At 46.8% G+C, this 23,838-nt stretch overlaps 1 protein-coding gene across 1 annotated transcript in view; it reads right to left on the bottom strand.

The window, feature by feature from the left end:
• Positions 1–17,111, bottom strand: part of Arhgap25 (Rho GTPase activating protein 25) — an 82,066-nt gene extending 64,955 nt beyond the window's left edge. The window contains exon 1 of the mRNA XM_041637890.1: positions 16,735–17,111. Coding sequence (XP_041493824.1) covers positions 16,735–16,795 — 61 coding nt within the window. The 5' untranslated portion in view covers positions 16,796–17,111. The remainder of the gene's footprint in view (positions 1–16,734) is intronic.
• Positions 17,112–23,838: the final 6,727 nt, after the last annotated feature.

Here is a 23,838-nt window from a genome sequence, read left to right on the forward strand (position 1 = left end):
AAGTCAGAAAAAAACACCTATCCCACAGCATTTTTGGTGGTAGCTGCCATGTGAAGGCATATCCTGACTCCTGGGGAATTTGAAAGTAAAAGAAATAGACAAATCCTTGACTATAGGGAGCTTACAGTGCAGTAATGCAAACAAATGAGATAATTTCAGACTTGAAGTCACATCATCAGGAAGACACTGAGACAGAGGGATACTGAGACACTGGAGCTCATCAGACACATCAGGAAGACACAGAGAGTGAGATGCTGAGACATTAGAGCTTATCAGACACATCAGGAAGACACAGAGAGTGGGATGCTGAGATGTTAGAGCTTATCAGACACATCAGGAAGACACAGAGAGTGGGATGCTGAGATGCTGGATCTCATCAGACACATCAGGAAGACACAGAGAGCGAGATGCTGAGATGCTGGAGCTCATAAGACACTTTTTCTGAAAAGATGTGCTTTCACTAAAGCTGAATGAGTAGTGGGAGGCTATGGTAAATCTCAGAAAGGGTATTTCAAGGAGACCAAAGGCCCAGCCTTGAGAATACCCCAAGCAGAGCACATGCAGAACTGGAAGTCAGTGTGCCTGGGCACTGACAACAACATCAGAGCTCTTGCTGCTGGGTTGGTAGGGGCAGGCCTAGCCTATAGATGGAGACCATGATTTTTAATTTAATTCTAAATGCATTGATAGTTTGAAGGAACAAATGACATGATTTGATTCTTTTTTAAGAACTGCTGAGTTGGGCCTGGTGTGGAGAATATGGCGTGGAACAAGAGTGGGAGGAGAAAGACTGGTGAGAGTGGGAGGAGGGAGACTGGTGGGAGTGGGAGGAGGGAGACTGATGAGAGTGGGAGGAGGGAGACTGATGAGAGTGGGAGGAGGGAGACTGATGAGAGTGGGAGGAGGGAGACTGATGAGAGTGGGAGGAAGGAGACTGATGAGAGTGGAAGGAGGGAGAGTGATGAGAGTGGGAGGAGGGAGACTGGTGAGAGTGGGAGGAGGGAGACTGATGAGAGTGGGAGGAGGGAGAGTGATGAGAGTGGGAGGAGGGAGACTGATGAGAGTGGGAGGAGGGAGACTGATGAGAGTGGGAGGAGGGAGACTGATGAGAGTGGGAGGAGGGAGACTGATGAGAGTGGGAGGAGATGCAGGTCCAGGCATGAGTCTGGGACCTCCAAGGGAGTATGCCTGAGCCAGAATCTCTGCCAGAGCATGTCCAAGGAAGCAACCTCAGCAGAAAAAGTTCCAAGCAAGCAATCTCCATGGGAGTAGGCTTGAACAACCCCTAGGAATGTAGAGCGAACCCTAGGAACACTGAATGACCTTCAGGAATACAGTGACAAACATCTGAGCCTTGGATCCACTGGCACCTGGAAGACTAATCACAGATAGCCCCAACTACACCAATCAGAGGAAAAGATGGGTAGACAAGGTAAGAACACATGCAACACCACAAAGAACAACATGACACTAGTAAAAATTAGTGAGCCTACAACAGCAAAACTTAAACAACCACATATAGATGAAGCAGAAGAAAATAATTAAAAAATAACTTTAGGAGAATGTTTGAGGCCCTTAAAGAGGAAATAAAAAATTGCCTCAAAGAGATGTAGGAAAAGACAAACAAAAAAAAATGGAAGACATTAACAAATCCCTTAAAGAAAACCAAGAAAAAGCAATCAAACATATGAAAGAAACTATTCAAGACTTGAAAACTGAAATAGAGACAATAAAGAAAACACAAGGTGAGGGAATTATAGAAACAGAAATCTTGAGAAAACAACCAGGAACCACAAATGCAAGCATAAACAGCAGAATACAAGAGATAGAAGAGAGAATCTTAAGCACTGAAGATACAATAGAGGAAATAGACTCATCAGTCAAAGAAAACATTTAATCTAACAAAAGCTTAACACAAATTATCCAGGAAATATGGGACACCATGAAAAGACCAAACCAAGAATAGGTATAAAAGGAAAATAAGTCCAACTCAAAGAGCACAGAAAATATATTTAACAAAATCATAAAAGAAAAATTTCTGAACCTAAAGAAAGAAATGCCTGTGGAGATACAAGAAGCTTACAGAACACTAAATAGACTAGATCAAAAAAGACACAGGCTAACAGATTGGATACAAAAACAAAATCTATCCTTCTTCTGCATACAAGAAACACACCTCAACCTCAGTGACAGACATTGCCTCAGAGTAAAGAGTTGGGGAAAAAAATCCAATTAAATGGACCTGAGAAATAAGTGAAAGACTTGTATGACAAGAACTTTAAATCTTTAAAGAAAGAAATCGAAGAAGACACCAGAAAGTGGAAAGATCTCCCATGCTCTTGGGTACACAGAATTCACATAGTAAAAATGGCAATCTTAACAAAAGCAATCTACAGATTCAATGCAATGCCCATCAAAATCCCAGCAAACTTGTTAACGGACCTCGAAAGAACAGAACTCTACTTCATATGGAAAGCAAAAAACCCAGGATAGCCAAAACAATCCTGTACAATAAAGGAACTTCTGGAGGCATCACAATCCCTGACTTCAAACTCTACCATAGAGCTACAGTACTGAAAACAGCCTGGTATTGACATAAAAAAAGACAGGAGGACAAATGGAACCAAATTGAAGAACTGGATATTAATTCACACACCTACTAACACCTGATTTTTGACAAGGAATCAAAAAATAAAAAATGGAAAAAAGAAAGCATATTTAACAAATGGTGCTGGATATCAACATATAGAAGAATGAAAATAGATCCATATCTATCATCCTGTACAAAACTCAAGTCCAAATGTATCAAAGACCTCAACATAAAGCCAACCACACTGAACCTCTTAAAGTGGGAAGTATGCTTGAATGCATTGGCACAGGAGACCACTTCCTAAATATAACCAAGCAGCACAGACACTGGGAGAAACAATTAATAAATGGGACCTCCTGAAACTGAAAAGCTTCTGTAAAGCAAAGAAGACTGTCAACAAAACAAAATGACAGCCTACAGAATGGGAAAAGATCCAGAGGACTGATCTCCAAAATATACAAAGAACTCAAGAAATTGGTCATCAAAAAAGTAAATAATCCAATAAAAAATGGAATACAAACCTAAACAGAGAACTATCAACGGAGAATTCTAAAATGGCTGAAAGACTCTTAAGGAAATGCTCAACATCCTTAGCCATCAGAAAAATGAGAAATCAAAACAACTCTGAGATTCCATCTTACACCTGTAAGAATGACCAAGATCAAAAACACTGATGACAACTTATGCTGGAGAGGTTATGGGGGGAAAGGAACACTTCTGAATTGCTGGTGGGAATGCAAGCTGGTACAGCCCCTTTGGATATCAGTATGGAGATTTCTCAGAAAATTAGGAAACAACCTTCCTCAAGATCCAGCAATACCACTTTTGGCTATATATCCAAAGGATGCTCAATCGTACCACAAGGACATGTGCTCAACTATGTTCATAGCACCATTGTTTGTCATAGCCAGAACCTGGAAACAACCTAAATGCCCCTTGACTGAAGAATGGATAAGAAAATTGTGGTACATTTACACAATGGAGTATTACACAGCAAAAAAAAAAAAAAAAAAAAAAAAAAAAAAAAAAAAAAAAAAACGACATCTTGAATTTTGTAGGCAAATGGATGGAGCTAGAAAACATCATATTGAGTGAGATAACTCAGACCCAGAAAGACAAATATCATATGTACTCACTCATAAGTGGCTTTTAGACATAAAGCAAAGAAAACCAGCCTACAAATCACAATCCCAGAGAACCTAGACAACAATGAGGACCCTAAGAGAGACATACATGGTTCTATTTTACATAGGAAGTAAAAAAAGACAAGATTTCCTGAGTAAATTGGGAGCATGGGGACATGGGAGAGGGTTGAAGGGCAGGGGAAAGGCAGGAGGGGAGCAGAGAAAAATGTAGAGCTCAATAAAATCAATAAAAAAGAGTTAAGAAGAGAGATTGATGAGAGTGGGAGGAGGGAGAGTGATGAGTGGGAGGAGGGAGAGTGATGAATGTGGGAGGAGGGAGACTGATGAGAGTGGGAGGAGGGAGAGTGATGAGTGGGAGGAGGGAGAGTGATGAGAGTGGGAGGAGGGAGAGTGATGAGAGTGGGAGGAGGGAGAGTGATGAGAGTGGGAGGAGGGAGACTGATGAGAGTGGGAGGAGGGAGACTGCTGAGAGTGGGAGGAGGGAGACTGCTGAGAGTGGGAGGAGGGAGACTGATGAGAGTGGGAGGAGGGAGACTGATGAGAGTGGGAGGAGGGAGACTGCTGAGAGTGGGAGGAGGGAGACTGCTGAGAGTGGGAGGAGGGAGACTGGAGGTAAAAGTAGGGACAGGTGAAATCTCTTTGTGTTAAGAGAGGGGGGGCAATTCTCACTTCGCTGCCACATTTTTCATTTTGAAATATAAAAGTCTGAGACAGAGTACAAGGAATTGTTAAGACCCTAAGAAGGAGAAAGCATGATAAATACCTAAGAGGAAAACTGGACAATTTTCTCTGGTTCTCAGTTTCGGAGTGTTAGCTATCGTGGGGCAGCAAGGGAACCCATGGTGGTTAGGGAGCCGAGAGAGAAAGTAGCTGCCACAGAGCTCTCTCTTGTTCTCCTCCTTTTAAATTCCTTCTGGGTTCCTAGGGCAAACTAGATTCTAGTGGATTCTAGAAACTCCCTCATGGACACACCCACAGCTGTGTCTGGCTCATCTCATCCCAGGGGCCCTTATTCAATCAGGTTGCCAATCACCTTCAGCAGCAAGAGTTTGGGGCAAAGAAAAGTAACCTTGGTTGATAGATTCCATGGTCTGTATGATGAATGCCCCTTCCAAATTCATATTGAAACTCAACTCCCAAAGTAGCTATGCCTTAGCAAGCTGTTGAGCAAGGAGAGCGCTGCCCTTGAGGACAGAGTTAAGGACAGCATCGATTTGAGCTGTGCCCTGAGGACGCTGTGTCGGAGGCTTGGTCTGTAGCTGGTGGTGCTATTGAGTAGTTCTGGGTCTTAAGGATGCTGACCGTACAGTGGATCCATCCACCGTCTCTGGAAAGCCACGTGGGCTCTGGGGAGCTGGATCTGGGTGGAGGATGCAGGGTGCCCCTCTGGAGGGCACATCTTGTGCATAGTCTCTGCCCCATCCCCCTCCTGCTTCCTGCCCACCATGACATGACCATTTTTGCTCAGCTATCAGTCTTCCCTGATGTTTGATCTCACTTCACACCAAAGAGATAAGACTAGACAACAGTGGACAGAGTTCTTCAGAACAGGGGGTGAAATAAGTTTTTGTTTTCCCTTCAAGTACCTTCTTGGACATTTTGACTCTTCGGCAAACAGCTGACTGACCCAGGACCCTTACAAAATGTTTTGGGTTTTTTTTTTTTTTTTGGATTTTCGAGACAGGGTTTCTCCATAGCTTTTGGTTCCTGTCCTGGAACTAGCTCTTGTAGACCAGGCTGGCCCTGAACTCACAGAGATCCACCTGTCTCTGCCTTCCCGAGTGCTGGGATTAAAGGCGTGTGCCACCACCACCCGGCTTACAAAATGTTTTAAGGAAGCAGGTTTACACTCTTCTGTTGCTCCGCCCTCTGAAGTCACAGTGTGTGACCTCTCTTTACCCACCTCCCATCACGCCGGTGGTACCCACCTCCCATCACGCCGGTGGTACCCACCTCCCATCACGCCGGTGGTACCCACCTCCCATAACGCCAGTGGTAGTGCTATCTATATGCAATAGCTTTTCACCACCAACAACCTTGGCATTGGGATTCCCGGCACCCAGTGCTGTGAGGCACAAATCTCAACTTTAGCATTACTAGTCACAGATATTTTGCAATCCTAGCACAGATAATAAGTCAGGCTCTCAGTGACTCTTTAATCGCCTACTTAGGGTGATGGGCATAAGCCTGAAGTAGAACCAGACTGCCCAGTGGTTACTGAACTATAGGATGTTCAGAGTGGCAGGGGGTGATGTCAGAGAATGGGTAGATGAGGTAACTAAGTATACATCATGTCGGGGGCACGTAGGTGAAGTCAGAGATGGCACAGTGTACAGTGAGTGGCCTGTCCTTGTTACAGGAGACTTTGCCTAATAGCCTACAAAGCAGCAGAGTGACTCCCCTGCAGACACTGATGTAGAATGTCCAGAGTCAGGGGTGGCAATGGGCTGAGCTTCTAATCCGATCCACGTGTGTGTGTCTTCAAGGACTCTGTCCTCAAATCTGATCCCAACCCCACCTCTGCGCTAGGAATGGCTTCCCAAATCAAGATCTTTTTCCTCTCATTAAAGAAATCCTTTCATCTGAACGGCTAGTTTTTCCTTGAGAAGGCGGGTGGTTACGTTTTCTATTCCGTACTGCTAGGCATTTCGGGTCATAGAAGGATGAAGCGTGGGGGAGCTGTTCGGAGAACTGGTTAAATCCAAGGTTTTCTGGGGAAGTATATGGAAGGAAAATCGATGAAGTCTCTCTGTAGCAATGGAACCACAGAACATTGTCTGTGGGCATCCTCTGCTGGCTGTAAGTGGGAATGCAGTCTGGGAGTGGAAGGTTTCTCAGGCCCACCCAGGCTTGAATGATAGGCATCAACATAAGGGCCTTACAGAACAAACTCGGTGTTGGCTCTTTAAATGTTGTCATGACAATCACATGATTGTCACTATGGTATATCTGATCTTTCTGGTGGGGTGGGCCTCTTCCCTCAGATAAAAGGCACTGTGGGAGTATTTTAAGCAAAATGAATTCTTTGAGAAATGTCGTATGTTCTGACCAAGTCCACCCCACCCCTCCCTCCCTCCCCATACGCTCTAACACCTCTTTCACTTCCCAGATTAGTACTTTCTTTTTTAAACCCACTGAGTCCACTTAGCGCTTCCAGACTGTCTACTGGTGCGTGGGGACACAGGCTCTCCTTCCCTCTGCAGCCATCAGCTGTCAACAGCTCCTCAGGCAGGGGTGGGACCTCACGAGTCCCTCCCCAGCCCAAGCTGGAACTGTGGCTGACCTGATCTTGTGTGTGCAGTCATACCCACCATAAGCTCACATGCGCAGCATCCCTGCCATGACCGGAAACCACTCTTTCATGGCAGCCATCTCTAGAAAGCGTCAGAATCTATTTATCTCTGAGAGTCCTGAGCTGAGTGTGATGTCCAGCACATAACAGACACCCAATAATAGACATCAACCAGGATAAAGAAAAAAAAATGACCAAAATGGAGAACTGATCCCACCTGGGCAATTTGATTAGGCTTCCCAGGGGGAGGGTGGTAGCCATGGCAACGGGGATGGAGGGGCAGAGTTGGACGGATACCCAAACCCAGAATGACAAACTTAGGATACATAAGGGTTGGGATTGTGTGTGATTCCGGGAAGAGCCTGACAACACTGCGGCAGATGTGGCTGCCAGCGTGTGAGCAGAAGGGAAGGCTGCCTAACAGCTAGAGAAACAGCCTCAGATAGGCTGAGCAAAGTCTCTGGAGGACTTTCAGATCCTAGAAAGAAGAAAGATTCCAGCTTAAAAATACTTTCCCGGGTTCCATTTTTACCCCCAATAGTGTGTGTGGCCTTGTAGAAAATTCACCTTGGCGGGCCCCACCCCACCCTGAGTCCAAGGGAAACTGAGATGGCTGGCTGATAGAAGGAAGAGCTTGGAACGCTCAGAGTGAGCTCAGTGCCAGGGGTGGGGGGAGGAGGGGAAACAGCCCTGAAATGTGGGTTTCCGAGGAGCCTGGGACACTCAGGTGGAGGCAGCCTGGAGACACCTGGACTCATCTAGAAACAAGATCTGGCTGGGCACACTTGGAAGAGGCTGCGGGGTGCGGGGCTCGTCAAAGCCAGCCAATCCCGCGGACACAATGTACTCAGTTTCTGTAGGCTGTGATGGGCTCGAGGTTAAGGAAGACTTTCTTTAGTAAGGTGGGCGGGGCGGGGGTGGGGGAGACATGCTTTCCACACAGGAGACACCAGAGAGAGGCAAGGACACCCTCTGGAGGGCGCCTGTCTGGAGGAATGAACAGATTGGTGTGAGTGGATAAACAAGTAGGTGAATGAATGAAGTCACTGGCCCGAAAGTACCAAAGATGCCGCTGCTCTGTGAACCTCTAAAGAGAGAAGGGATATGCGCGGAGCTGTGCTCTCAGTCAAAACTGGAAGGAACGGTCCTCATCGCGAAAGTGCTCTTCAAGCCCCTCTGAGACAGATCATAATGTTCAGATCAAAAAGTTGCTGCTGAAAAATATGAACTCTGCCCACAGGACACATGAGCAGGGGAACCGATACATTGCGTATTCTTATATGCTGTCTTCAGAGAAAGTTACTGTAGGATCTTCATGTTCTCATGGACAATCATTCTCAAAGAACAGCTAAATTCTCCCTGAGGCCCAGCAAGGCGAGTATGCTAATGCGTGGATAGAAGATGGCATGACTCAGTTTCCTGGAAGCCAAGATGAAAGGGGAACATAGTAGGTCCTGATGGATGGCTTATCAGAAGGAGACTCAGAAAGCTTTCTCACGTGGGGTGATATCTCAGAGCTGCTGGCCCTTGGCGGTTCTTACTACCAAACTGGAAAACTTGCACCAAGTTTTGTAGTAAAACTAAAGCCTGAGAGCATAGCCCAGAGCACACTCAGTGGGCTTTCTTCTGCTGGGAGCCCAAGCACAGCTGCTGGTTTGATCCAAGCTTAAAGATGAGGTTGTCTATAAACAAAGGACACGATGTTTGCTGAACACGTCACGTATACGATGTGCAGGAAAAGACTTCATTCCTTTCTCATAGCGCATAGGTGTTAGGAATCTTATTGCAGAATTTAAGCCATGTGCCCTAGGTCTGCCACCAACTGGCAGCATCATCCAAGGCAATGTTGGCCTCCTTCCTGTCTATCAATCATCAACAGACAGTCAAACCCTATGCTAATCTCATGCCCATGCCAACTCTTCCAGGCAGCAGGAGGCGCACCTTCACTAGTAGGTCCACAGAGTGAAGAACAAACTCTTTGATAAAATCAATCAATTAGTTGGCAGGACTGAGTTATATCACGCGAGCTCAGAAGCATCCACAGATATCATCTCAAAAGAGTCAACTTCTCTGTTGAAATTGTTTGAAAGGACCATTATATATTCTTTCCAGAGATAAACTGACTTCCAGCGGGCTGGGTGATAAAGCCCAGAGCAGAAAGAGGGTGAGCGAGCCAGTGAAGAAGTCAGCTGAAGTCTGCAGTGTGATACGCTTGGGAAGTGCAAGAGGAAAGGGTGGGTACCGGGGTTAGATCACAAGCCCTTCCAGTTTGGTTCCTTTCTTGAAGAGGAAGGATATAAAACATGCACGAGACACCACACAGTAAAATTAACATAGGCCTGAAGGGAAGTCTGAGACTCACTGAAGAATATAAACCCTATACTCAGAGCTTCTTAATCTATGGGTTGTAGCCCCGTGGAGGTTCACGTAACTGATGTGGGGGCTGTGGAAAATATGGCAACAGTAAAAAACCTTCTGGATATGCAATGGCCAAAAAGTTAACTCAAACTCAAACGATGAATGCGAGGTACTTGCGATGGCGTTCACCTACGCTATATCCCAGGATGCACTGTGGTCTTGGTTCTGAACACGGAGCACGCACCCTTTGCGCCGAGACTGCGTCGCACAGAACCAGCACGCACTGCCGGTACATCTGACTCTGACTTGAAATTATCACGGAATTATGGCAGGGATTTTACAAGACGTACAAAAAAATGTGTAGTAGCAAAATGCTTCAATTAAAAAACACTCTCCTACCGTCCTTCCTCAGCATGTAAGCATCGAATTAATATGTTTTGGATTAGATTGTATTGTAATGCTTGGTTTTAAAACTTGTTTGAGCCCTGCGGTGGTGGCGCACGCCTTTAATCCCAGCACTCAGGAGGCAGAGACAGGCGGATCTCTGTGAGTTCGAGGCCAGCTCTGGTCTACAAGAGCTAGTTCCAGGACAGGAACCAAAAGCTACGGAGAAACCCTGTCTCAAAAATCAAAAGATAAACAAATAAAATAAAATAAAAATAAAACTTCTTTGAGTTCCTTACTTGAGTTTCATTGAAAAGAAATCATTTCATGAATTTTGGTTTATAATTGGGGCAGAATTTCTAGCAATTTCTGAAATGGCCCTAAACATACTTTTGCCGTCTCGTTTTTATTTTTATAAAGATTTGTTTTTCTTATGTTGTGTATATGAGTGTCTGCCTGCATGTATGCATGTGTGCCACATGCATGGGTGGTAGCTGCAGAGGACAGAAGAGGCACCTGGTCTCCTGGAACTGGAGTTACAGATGGTTGGAAATTGCTCTGTGGATGCTGGGAAGAAAACCTGGGTCCTCTGCAAGAGCAGACAGTTTGGTTAACCACTTAGCCATCTTCCCAGCCCCAAGCCATTTTATATCATATATTTATGCAAAGTAGTATTCTCAGCATTGAGTTATAAAACCAAAGTATTAAAACAGCTCTGAAAACCCTTGAAGATCCTCTGTGTTCTGCAATCAAATATTCAGCCAAGACTGAACTCCCTGTGCAAGAAATGAACGAATAAATCTTTCTCACTAGTTTGTAAACGTGCTCTCATTTTCAATAAGTGCTAAAATTATATGTATACCACAGACATATTGGAATTTTGTTTAAGAATCAATACCAAATAAATACTAATTGTATACCAATTTAAAATACCTATGTACTCGGAATTGTACAAAAATTCCCTGGGCTAAAAAAGTTCATAATCAGAGAAAGTTTATGAAATAATGGTCAGTATCTTATAAAGAAGAAGATGGTGGCAGAAGATTTCTGGCTCAGTGACGTCCCCTGTGACCCATGCAGCTATTCTCAGCACGATCTTGCAATTGTTTCCCTGTCTGCCTCTACTTACCCGTGGGGTCCTAAGTCATAGGGTAGCTGCCTAGATCTGACTGCTAATTCTGTGAGAGTCTTTTCTTCAAAGAACAAAGCAGGATGAGGAGAGGGGGACAGGCGAAGTCTCTTTTCTCTTGTGGCTTTCTTATCTCAGTTCTTCCTGGGCTTCTGCAAGACTTCGCTGCTGTCCTCTGTGATGGGACCAAACTAAATGGCCTGACCCTTACTGTGGTGTCCATGATGTCTCAGTTTCCCCTGGGGGTCATTCGGGCTCTGTTGCTATGGCCACAGCTGGGGTCTTTTGCGCCCTCCCATGTCATAGCTCATGTTACCTAGGTAACCCCAAATGGTGCTAATTCATGCAAAGTTTTTCTTTTTCAAGCCATCCTGTGTGTAAAAGGACAGTTGTGGGATTCTGATGTGGGATGCCCTTCTGCACGCTGTGAATATGTCTTATTAGCATTGGTTAATAAGGAAGCTGTTTTGGCCTAGGGCAGGATAGAATATAGCTAGGTGGGAAATCCAGGCAGAGATAGAGAGAGAAAGAAGGCAGAATTGAAAGAGATGCAAGCAGCTGCTGGGGAAGCAAGATGGGAGGTAACAAGCCACAAGTCTCGCGGTAAAATATAGAATGATAGAAATGAGTTAAGTTGTAAGAGCTACTTAATAATAAGTCTGAGCTAACAGGCCAAACACTTTGTAATTAATAAAAGTTTCTGTGTGGTTAGTGGGGACTGGGCAGGCAGGAAATGAAAATGCAGCCTCCAGTTACTGTTGTCACCAACTTATCCTTCTCATCAGATCCTCGAATCCTCTGCATTGCTGCTGTATAGAATCCCCATGGCTTTCTCCCACGGGACTCTGATGATGCTTTGTGAACAGCACTGTGTGAGACAGACATGCTGTGCAGAACTCCTGTGAGCTACTGAAGGCTGTCATGCCCAGGCCAGAGCCATCTCAACCTAGACCCATTTAAGAGACTTGGATTCTGAGTCACCTACCTTGCCACTCAGCTCCTAATCTAGCAGGAAGTATAGACTGTCAAGTGTCTGCAGGTAACACTCAGTGTGTGAGTAGGGAGAAAACAGGTGTTTCTTCCCTGTACCTCTAAAGTCCATCCTCTCCCAGCAACCACTGCAGGAAACCCAGAGGGGACATTCAGCCTTCATTACCCAACTGACTGTAAGGCTCTGTCCCCCACTTAACATTAACAACTTAGAAGTAAGTTGACAATAGCCTAGGGACAAGGGACAATGATGTAACCTCTGCAGAAAGACAGATGTGGCGCCTGGACCGAGTACCCCCCTTGGTGACAGTGAAGGAAGGTGTGTTTCTAGCCAGGACTCTGCTGCCTGTGTGGTAATCTTCAGCACAGGGAGCACAGTGGTGTGAGCCACAGAAAATAGACCTCGGTGATCGAGAGGCAGGCTGGTCTGGATCGGCATCTGTTACATTTGACAAGTGGAAAAAGATCTCTAAAACTGAACTCACAAACATGTCTGTCTCAGGTGGCTTTGGACCGTGAGGCGCCAGTATGCCTTACTGGGGAGCAGTAGCATCTCAGTGTCCAGGTGAACTCCAGCAGGCTGACCTGGCAGCTGTAGAATGATGGCGCTCGCTCAAGAAATACTTGTTCCCTGGGACATCTGGGAGATGTGTGGGGGAGCAAGGGTGGGTCCTAGCCCAGGGGAGCCTCTACAGCCAACGTAGCGCTTTGGAGCCCGTTACTAAAGGATCATTGTGTTGTGTGAAGACCTTGGCCAACTTGTTTGGTCAAGCACTTGGGAAGGGGCTTTTTTAATGACACAGTAACACTTGTTCCTTGTACACGACATTCAATTTAAGCAATTAGTCTAAGTCTCAGGGTAATGACACATTCGTGTGTGAGTGCTTCTCACTGGTGAAGCCTTTTCCCATAGTTAACCACTGCTCACAAACCTTGCATGTCTTTGATAGTTTACCATGTATCTGGAAGAGGTGGTGGTATTGTTCATTTGGCATAGAACCACACATGTGCAGATTGCTGAGCTAGGACCTTCACACCTCATACTTCTGGTTTCCATCCTTTTTTTCCCAAAAGAGCAATAACCCTGAATTTTACGCCATGCAGTTCTGTTGTCCTTTATAGTTTTGCTATAAGCCTATGTACTTTTTAAACTGGATATGAGCGCATTTCTCTCTCTTCTGGGAACTCCAAAATAAGCCACTGCTGGTCAGTTTCACTTGTGCATAACCATAATTATTTGCTCTTGTGCAGTGCTCCATCTCTTAAAGATGCTACCGAGCATTAAACCACTCCCTTGCTGACGAACACACAGATTTCTCCTGCACATTACTCTGCTGACATGCACAGGGTTTCTCTAGGATGTCGTCTCAGGGGAGAAAGACGACATGGGGAGAGCTGTGGATCATCAGCTCAGGCGAGCTATGCCAAGCGCTTCTCCACAATGGCTCGATTCCTCTCTGCATCATGTCATGGACAACACTTGGAATTAACTGGTTTTCTTGTTTATTTGATTTAGTAGATGAGAATGAATTGCCACGGTGCTTCTTACTTGCACCCTCTGAAGAGTGAGATTATATATTTTCATAAGGTCAAGTATTACTATTTGCGTTGTCTACCTACTGTTCAGTAATTCAGAGATGTCTTTATCCGCTCACTTCTGTGTATCTATGTATCCATCTGTGCTTCGTGTTTGCAATCCCAGCCCTGGAGAAGCAGAGACAGGCACATCTGTGTGGCTCGCTAACTGTCAGCCGAGCCTGCGTGAACTTCAGGCCGGTGAGAGGAATGATGGCTGAGATTGATCTCTCACCTCTGTGTGCGCATACACACACGGCACACACAGCGAGGCAGAAGGGAGGGAGTACAAACGTGTACATGTTAGAAAACCAGATGTGAACATGACAGTGGCAGGCTGTCATAGTCCAAATGGCTAGACTAAAGTGGTGGACAATGCCACATCTCAAGAAGAAAGATGTGCTCCTGGTCCCACCACCTCAAGTCCTGATCACCGCCTTTACCCTCTCGTTCTAACTCCTGTTCCTCTTTAGGATTGATGGGTCAGAGTAAGGTGGCCTCGATCATGTTCTCTCATCTCTGTCCCAGGAGCACCCAGGCCATGGTGGGGATCTCCTGGCAGTTCTGTTACTTACTCTAAGGGTACCCTCCATTTTCTGAGAAAAAATCATAGCTGCTGAGTCCTCCCCAGTCTCAGAGATGTTGGTGTTCCCTCTGCCCTAGTTCAGCACTCAAGATTTGAGGAACCGAAAGGAAAAGCAGCTCCGTGCTGGGCTCCACAGTGGTTGGGTCTTACATTTTCCCATCAAGAGCCATTCCTGGAACTCTTAAACTTTCTCTCATCCCCTTCAAGTCACATCTTAACAAAAGCCTCCTAAAACTGAACTATATGATGTATGGGCTCCAATGCCCATGACCTTATAACCGTAACCCTTTGGTACAGTGGTCCAGGGAAAATACTACAGCCTCCTCTCCCCAGGAGACACTTGGCAATGTCTGGAGAAATTTTTGGTTGCTGTGGTGCATGGTGGTAGAGGTCAGGGATGCTGCCAACTGTCTTACAGTGTGCAGGAAAGCCCTGGTAATAAGAATTACCCAGGCACAAATATCAACAGTGTCCAGGCAGAGAAGCCCTGATCCCCCTCCACCATACTACCCAGGACAGAAAACCACAGCCCCTGACTTCCCTGTGAGACTCCTAATTACACAGCCTTTCCTATGGAGATGGCTTCTCGGACATATAGACAAATGAATCCCTACCGCTTTATCTAGTCATGGGAGATAGGACTGAATATCTCACAACTGAATCAAGCTCTTTCTCCTCAGAGGGGGCTACTTATGAAATGGATGCCAGTTCGTATAACACTCTGCCACATGGTGACAAACATGTAGATGACATGGGTAACGACAAACACTCTTCTCAACATTAGGTACTTATAAGTTATTGAGTAACACTGAATAATATGGCCTTCTGATAATCAGATTTCACTCAGTCAACAAACCCTGCCCAACTGGTGCAGGCACTAGGTTCAGTGCTGAGTGCACAGTGTCCCTAACCTGTGCCCTGTGCTGCTTGCACAGTGACCCTAACCTGTGCCCCATGCTGAGTGCACAGTGATCCTAACCTGTGCCCCGTGCTGCCTGCACAGTGATCCTAACCTGTGCCCCATGCTGCGTGCACAGTGATCCTAACCTGTGCCCCGTGCTGCCTGCACAGTGATCCTAACCTGTGCCCCATGCTGCGTGCACAGTGACCTTAACCTGTGCCCCCGTACTGCGTGCACAGTGACCCTAACCTGTGCCCCGTGCTGCCTGCACAATGACCCTAACCTGTGCCCCCATACTGCGTGTACAGTGACTCGAACCTGTGCACTTAGCCCTGGAAGCTGAAGCTCACCAGGTGGATGCTCACAAGAGTGCAGGATCCCAGGGTCCCCTCCTGAGCCCATCAGTGGTAGAAATCTAAAATCCCTCTCCACCTAACCCCAGGCTTGAGAATCTTATGTGCTGATTTTCTGTATCTCTGAAAATAATCTAATGTTTATTCTCTCGTTTCCCATTTGCAGCTGAAACATGGATGGGGGGAGCAGGCGCCTTTACACGGGAGGGCAGGACGTTTCCAAGGGGACCCAGTCATGGACTTTACCTTCAAACTGGTTGTGAGTAGCTTAGGGTGAACATCAGACACGGATGTCTGTGTGGACAGGGCAGAGACCGCTTGCCTGCTCCTCATCTATGGACTGAGCCCAGCACAGTCCCAGCTTTGTTTGGTAATGCGGTCTTCCGCTCACCAAGATGAATGACTCCTCGGCTTACTTTCAGTTTAATCTCAAAGCCCTTTTTCGGACCTGCTTCCCATCTGTGAGCTTCCAGTGGACCATTTAACACACCGACTACCACGAACCATCAGCCTAAACTTTCCTCCAAGCAAAATCCTTCCAAGCTGCGGCAAGCACCTTAACACCAATGTCTAAAATAGAGTTCTCTCACTGTGTAGATGGTGTGTGTGTAACCTAGTTGACCACTTTCAGCCCAATTGTTTCATCTGACTGTGACCAATTTAAAAATAAAATCTAATAGGAAAAGAAACATGAGCTATGCAAGCCATGTCAATGACCCAGCACTGAAGCAAAGCAGATAGGTCTCCATGAATACGAGTTTCTATAGCAAGTTTTAGGAAAGCTAGAACTACATAACAAGACCCTGTCTTAAAACACAAACAAGCAAAAAGACACCTATATAATAACCAACAATAGATTTGAGCCAATGTTTCATTGTCGTCGTTAGAGGAAAAGAGGATGAGCTGAGAGCCAGAACATCTCAGAATGCTCCACGTCTGTCTTTTTCACCTCTCCTGAGCTCGCTCACATTCTCTTCCTCTACAACGCTGTTCTCATTCTTCAAAAGTCTCCATGCTCTTGCCTCATTCTCCCTGTCTCCTCCTTCCTGCAGGCAGCCCCTCGCTGACCCCTGGGCTCACAAATGTGACACTCACCCAAACTCACTCACAGATGAATCACTAAATACTGCAATCTCCGTGCTCTTACTGAAGCCATTCAGTTGATAGACGACTTCCCGAGTCAGAGACATCAATGAAATCTCAACTTTGAATACAAGGCACAGCCTAAGACCACCAAAGTTCCCTTGATCCGTGGACCCCACCTCTGGGCAGGAGAGCATGCTGAAACTTCAGACAACACATCTACCTGGATGCAAATTTCCACCCAGCTCATTGTTGTTGCTCATACTGACTTGAGCTCCCACAGCCCGGCATGCAAATAGTGAGCGCTCAAGCATAAGGACCCCCCGAAGGAAAAGACCTGGACCTTACCTATTTTCGCAGCCTCCGCTTTCAAGTTGAAATCCCAGTTCCTTGGCAACTTCAGGGACATCTTGCTTCCGATTTGGGTGAGTGGCTGGTCAAGTGGCCAGTGTGTCACAGTCCGTGCCCTTCTGGCTTTTCTTCCCTTCGGTTCGTCTGCCTGCTCTGCCTAGTGATTGCTACGCGGGCACTCTTACGTGCCAGGCTGATCTGCCCACGTGTCTCTTCCTTTCTCTCAGACGGAAGGTCCATCCATCTGTCACTTGGGGATGGCACCCAAGCTCCTCTAATCCCACCCACAGTCCCCCAGGGCTGGCATCTTGCTTTGCGTTGAGTTTTACCAGAAATATCCCAGTTGACGCTTTGCCCTGTGGGAAGCAGGGCGCTGTGCGGAAGAATCTCAGGCCTTACTGAAGCGAAGTTGTGATAAACAACAGCCTCTGCTTTTTTTTTTTTTTTAACTGTCTGCTTCCTTGCAATTTTGAGGAAGTGGGTGGCTTCAGCGTTGTGGCGTTATGAGCACACTTTCCTCAGAAGACATTTAGAAATTCTTGTAAAGCTAGAGCGTGTTTGTGACATAAGGCTGTGTGGTTTTAATTTAAAAAGAGAGAGAATCCCAAGGCTCTCAGCACGTGCCTCAACTCCTGTGCTCTTGCCTCAAACTTTCAGTGCCTAAGAGTACTCAGGCAGCCAGGCAGAAAGCTTTAAAATCCTTTAAAATCCCTGCTGTGTGAGGCCTGCATAGCTCCCACCTGCTTGGGATAAAGGTTCCTGGTGCCCGCTCCTGAAGCATGGGGGACTAGGATGCACTCCGCTGATAAAGTTGATTCCAGCTGGGCAGAACCATGCAGAGGGTTAGTGCTTCTTCCACCTTGTGTACATGGTGTGGTATTTACAACCAGACCCACTGTTAATGACCCAGGTTCCCTTCCCCTTTGGAAGAATCTTCCTGGACCTCCATGTCTTCTTCAGAAAAACGGGCTCCTTACCGACCGTGGGCGTACTGAGTTGTTGCAGAGGCCCCTGGTACAGATTTTTGGCACACGGTAGTTACCCCACAATCTCTAATTTAGCCTTCACTCTACCTAGTTCAGCTTGTGGTAGGCTTTCACATCTTTAACGGAGCCAGCATGACCTAGCAGTTAAAGCGTCTAGAAACAGATTGCTGGTGTTCACATCCCAGCTTTACCATTTTCTTGCTGTGCAGCTTTGGGTCTGTTCTGACTATTTCCTGTTTCGAGGCCCTCATCTGTAAATGCAGCGATCAACAGAGGGACTTCACGGACTTCGGTGAAGGTTCCTGCAGACCCTAGGCCTCACTGCATAATCACCACATACAGGCCACACATCCAGGCCCACTTGCTCCCTTCCCACTGGCCAGCTCTGAGTGCATTTTCCTCCCCTCTCATGCTGTCTACTGATGACCCAGCTTCCTGCTCCCTGCTGCACGAGCCCTCCCCTCTCCCCTAGCTCAGCTACATCACCTCTTTCTTCTTTCTCTTGGGTCTTTCCCATCAACATTAACGTTTCTCACATCTTCAAAAAAAAAAAAACCTCTCTTGATGCTACTTCCTCCTTCGGCTGTAGCCTGATTTTTGAGAATTTTTTAAATAAGGGCTGTTGAACTTCCTGTTATCTCCCTTCTTTTTCTTTCCTCGATTCCTCATCTGAAGCCCTTGTCCCCAGGACTACATAGGATGGCTTCTCAAGAACACCAGTGGTTTTTCTGTCGCTAAACCAGCAGGTCAGGTCTCTAGGATCACCGCACTGGCCTGCCTGCAGTGTCGGACATAAGTGGGCATTGCCCCGTCACACAACTCTGAATCTTCTATCTGTCCTTCAGGGTCCACGGCTGGCCTGGTTTTCCGCCCCCTTTCTTTCTGCTCTCTTTCTGGTTCCTCTTTAATTCCTTCTCGTTTCCCCAACCTGTAAGAAATGATTCCACCAGGAGATTCTTTTTCCACCCTTATCACCTTGACAAGCTTGGTTGCCCTAAGACTTTAGTTACGCCACGTATATAAAATCCCCTATGTGTGTTTCCAGAATCGACCACTTTTGAATTCCAAATTATGTACATATACACTTAGATCTCCAAGAGGCAGCCCAGACTAATCCAAAGTCAATACCCGAGGACCAAACACGGTGACCCAGAGTGTGTCCTTCTCACTGGGGACTAAAGGAGTAAAGAGCCAACAATGTATTTCAGGCCCCCATGCTCATCTCTGCTTACATTCCACTAGCCCATGCGGGTCACATGAACGAGCCCAGAGTCACTGAGACAGGAAGTACTCATAGCCCCAAGAGAAAGGAACTGCCCTGCTTACCTGGCTGCCACCCAGTACCACAGGAGTGGGTTCCTTCACTTTGCCTCTGGCTCTGGAACCTCAGGTCTACACTACTTGCTGCCCGACCCAACACACTCTTCCTTATCCAGCCCCCTTGAGCACCATTCAGGCAGCAGCTCCATAGGCAGCCTCACAGGCAAAGTTTCAGTCCTGGGACCTTTGACTTAGGAATTCTGAAGGAGGCATTTAGAGACACAGGGGGAACTTCCTGGACTCTCTGGGGTGAGTTCCTGTAAGTCTTGGAAAAACACATGACCCATGGGGAAGTTGCTGCGCACACTCGGAAAGTCAATCAGCAAAAGCAGCCACCGTGGAAAAGCTGCTCTTGGCAGCCCTGAGGCCGAAGCTGGTGTCAGCCCCTGAGTGGGGGTAGGAACCTGGTGTTGCTTCGGCTGCTCCTGCTCTGACCTTTAGAAGATGAAGAACCAGATGTCTCTGCAAAGTTTGAGTTAGCATCGGCAATAGCGAAAGCAAACATCCGTGTATTTGTTTATCAACCCTAAGGATTTGTTAAGGACTTAGACTTTTTGCTGGAGGAAAATCCACGAACAAGCAACTTGATTTCTGTCTCTCTCCTTCATCTCTCTTCTCCCACCTCCCAGATGCAACTCATGGGAAGGAGAGGGCCAATTAAGTGGACAGCTAAATATAGCGCAAGAAGGGATATGATGGGGAAGTACAGGGGGCTGTGAAAGTTCACGTGGGAGAGGCGTAAGTGGGACTCACAGAAAGGGGGAGGCTTCCTGGAGCAGCCTCTCTCACACTCTGGTTTGACATAGGTCTCAGGGAGATGAGGAGGTTTCGAAAAGGATCGGCTGTGGCAGTTCAGGCCTGTAATCTGAGCACTTAGACTGAGCTAGGCAGGCTGCCCTGAGTTTAAGATCCCTTCACAAAAAAAAAAAAGGAGGGAGAGAGAGAAGGGAGAGGGAAAGAGAAAGGGAATGGGGGGAAGAAGTGTGTGGGGAAAGCGAGAGGGGGAAGGTGGTTATAAAGAGCGCTCTATAACAGCAAATGCAGTGTACAGAAAGAACCCCTCCTCTTGCTCTAGGAGTGCTGAGAAGTGGGAAAGAGGTGGGGCTAGAGGAAAGACAGGCCTGGCCTCCATGAAGGTTTAGGTGAAGTTTTGACTTCTTCCAGGTAAATAGAGATGGCCAAAAAGTCTTCTTCAGCTTGGCAGAGTAAAAAGGCTGAACCCAACACCCAAGTGGGAAGAAGAGTGAGGGAGAGAGGTCACACAAGGAAAAGAGAATGCAGGGGAGACCTGAGAACAGTGAAGGGTCCTACACAAGAGACAAAGACGCCCTGCCCCTGACTCTGGTGACTGGGGCGGGAGTGGCTGCAGTTCCTGCCACAGAAGGGGTGTGCACATGAAGAATGAGACCTGATGTGGGTGGGGGTTAGGACTGTGGACCCAGTGCAGTTCCAGGCACAGAAGTGGGGCTCTTGTAGGGTATGGTGGAGACAGGAGTAACCAAGTCTGCCTAGGTACCAGGGTAGCTTCCCTGGAAATGAGACCACAGACGTGTTCAGGAAGTGAGGGGGCAGGGAGAAAGACAGGCTACACAAGAAACAGCATTCAAATGTGTCCCCCGCCATTCACAATGAAGGAAGCATCAAGGGTGGTGAAAGGGTCAGGTAGCCACCTCAGGCACTGGCTGGCCTGGAACTCATTGTCTCACTGTGTAGACCAGGCTGGCCTCCAACTCACAGAGATCCACCTTCTGCCTCCCAGGTGACAGGATTAGAGAAGTATATGTCACCGTGACGAACAACGTGACAACACTTTCGAACACACCTTGCCTTTCACTGTGATCTTTGAATCTGTGATTATAGCATGCCATGAGTTGCAGACATTTTAAAGAAGTATAAACAAGACCGGCTGTTTCCATTTCATGTGCACAACGACACCTCTTGATATAATACAGTACCCTACCGAGTTCAGACAGTGCTAATCCATTCACACGGTGTGTTTTGGTTCTCTATAGACATGATTACAATAAGGTCTAATTTATGAACGGGGCATGGTGAGAGTGAGCAACTACCCCTAGCTATAAGATAGGACAATTATAGTTAAAACATCACCAATCCTATGTTCAGGAACACCATTAATATTTGGCAGCTGCTTGAACACAGCAGGGACTGCCCCAGCTGATGGAGACAGCTGTGAGTCACTGACAGAGCCAAACCCTCCGAGTCCTGGGAGGTGGGGCTGAGGGTCTCTGTAGACATGCTACAATACTGTTTTCTTCAAGATACACGTGAGGCGGGGGGAAAACTCTGTGCCCACATCGCACTGCAAAGGGAACCAACGTAGCCTGGTGTCGAAAGTAGTAGGGTCAAACACATGCCAACGCATTGCCCCAACTTGTGTGTGTTTCACTCCTAGCTCCTGCAGAGACTAAAGGTAGCCCCTGTGTTGTGGGGACATCCGACAGCGGGGTACACAACGATAGAGCCAATGCTACGTGTTGGGGGTTCACCACTGTGTCTGGCCACCTTGAATTATGGACTGTATAACATTAGTCTTCTGAACTGTGCTGGAGACACCAAAAACAATGGCTTTACCATTTGGATTTTAACAGATTAGCTTTAAGAAAGCTGGGATTCTAAGGTCAGAAGTTCTAGGGTTTTATCCCCTTTTCCTTGGCTATATGGAAAAAACAAACAAACAAAAAAACGGGAAACAAGAACAAAAGCCCACCGTGTTGCAGAGGAAGACTTCTGCCCTCTGAACAGCGTGTGACCATCAGGACTAGCCTCCTCAGCTCTACCCCAGAGCCTTGTTCCCCTGCCTATGTTCTGTCTCGTCACTGACGTCCACTATCTCCCCAGCTTTGAATCGAATGCTGGGTCAGTTTTGGGGCCAATTAAACTCTAGTTTATCTAACTGATCCGTAGCCAAGAAAAATTACACATAGAGGTGTGAAGGGGCAACACTAGCATTTCTGCCTCCGACATGACATTCTTCTAGTTACCCTGTGGACCCCAGGGTTAGGGAGCAACATGCCTATTTCAGTGAGTAATTTATCACCAGATTAAAAGCAGATCTTGATATTTTAAAAATGATAAAAATGCCCCTGCCACACAGTCCTCCTGAACCAATTGTTATGGGTTGCATTATATTGGGTAAAGCCACACAAAACTGCCAATATTCAACAGCTTTTGACCTGCAAATTTTTTCCCTCAAAATTTGCAGTGGTTCAATGGGATTGGGCTGTCTGGGATTCATTCATACAACAAAGATGAAGTGACTCTTTCCCCTGGGGTGCCTCAGGATGCGCCAGCCAGATGCTGAGGATGCAGCTAACAGCAAGAGGGGCAGAGCCTCCGGCTTCTGGGAAACTTGTAATGAGAGGAGACAGGCAATATATCAGATAACTGAGCATGATGTATTAGCCAGTGGGGAGTGTTGCAGGGAAAAAGAGGTGCTGTATAAAGAAGGAGACTTGTCAGGTCAGTGGGACAGGGAGCAAGATGGCCTTTCTAAGCAGCTGAATGGTGAGGTCTTCATTGGCGCCACAGCCTCTGAGCAAAGACCCGCACAAAGTGAGAACAGACAAACCTTCTGGCAAAGCCAAGGGCAAGCAAAGGAGCGGACATTCAGAAGAGGTGGGCACGAGCTAGTATATTCCAGGGGCAATAGGGAAGAGAGCTATGTGTCTGGAACAGAGAAATAGGAAGACCTGTTATCAGCCATCTTCCACCCTGCTGATTCAACCATCTCCTTGTGTGAGCTCGGTTGGGCAATGTCTTAGGGTTCCTATTGCTATGAAGAGACACTATGACCATAGCAACTCTTATAAAGGCAAATATTTAATTGGGACTGGTTTACAGTTCAGAGGTGTAGTCAATATCATTCCAGTGGGAAGCATGGCAGCACACAGGTAGACATTGTAGTGATATGAGCGGCGAGGCTGTATCCTACCTCTCGGCTGGCTCTACACCCAAAATAATTACACGGAAACTGTATTCTTTTAAACACTGCTTGGCCCATTAGTTCCAGCCTCTTATTGGCTAACTCTCACATCTCAGTTAACCCATTTTTAATAATCTGTGTAGCCCCACGAGGTGTGGCTTACCAGGAAAGCTCTTAACCTGCGTCTGTGTGTGGGAGAATCATGGCGACTGACTGACTCGGCTTCTTTCTCCCAGAATTCTGTTCTGTTTACTCCACCTAACTAATTTTCTGTCCTATTAAAGGGCCAAGGCAGTCTCTTTATTTAACCAATGAAATTAACACAAAACAGAAGACTCTCCCCCATCAAGACATGATGCTGGAGAGGTAGCTAAGAGTTCTACATCTGGATCAGCAGACAACAGGAAGAGAGAGTGATATTTGGCCTGGCTTGAGCATCTGAAACCTCAAAGCCAAGCCCAGTGACACACTTTCTCCAACAAGGTAACACCTACTCCAACAAAGCTACACCTCCAAATAATGTCATGTCCTGTGGGCCTATGCGGCCCGTTTTCATTCAACCATGACAAGCAACATCCATTCCACAATGGCACACATTAGACCAACAGATAGTACCAGTTTTTAAACAGGCTGGGACCAGAGAGTAGAGAGCCAGCACGGAGCTGTAGACTCCAGCCTCTCCTATGTGAAGTCGATCCTGTGTTCCACAGATGGGCAAGGGATTAGGAAGGTATTTGGAACAGAAAAGCCTAAGGAAGCTTTGGATGCATCAGCTATCACAGCGCACCCAACCACAGACTACAGAGACCTGCAGAACCCCTGCTGAGACCAACGCAATATAATGACTGGAAG

Source organism: Microtus oregoni, unplaced genomic scaffold (assembly GCF_018167655.1).
Source record: "Microtus oregoni isolate MIOR12 unplaced genomic scaffold, Mior012 000002F_ref0000024, whole genome shotgun sequence".
NCBI classification, from domain to species: domain Eukaryota; kingdom Metazoa; phylum Chordata; class Mammalia; order Rodentia; family Cricetidae; genus Microtus; species Microtus oregoni.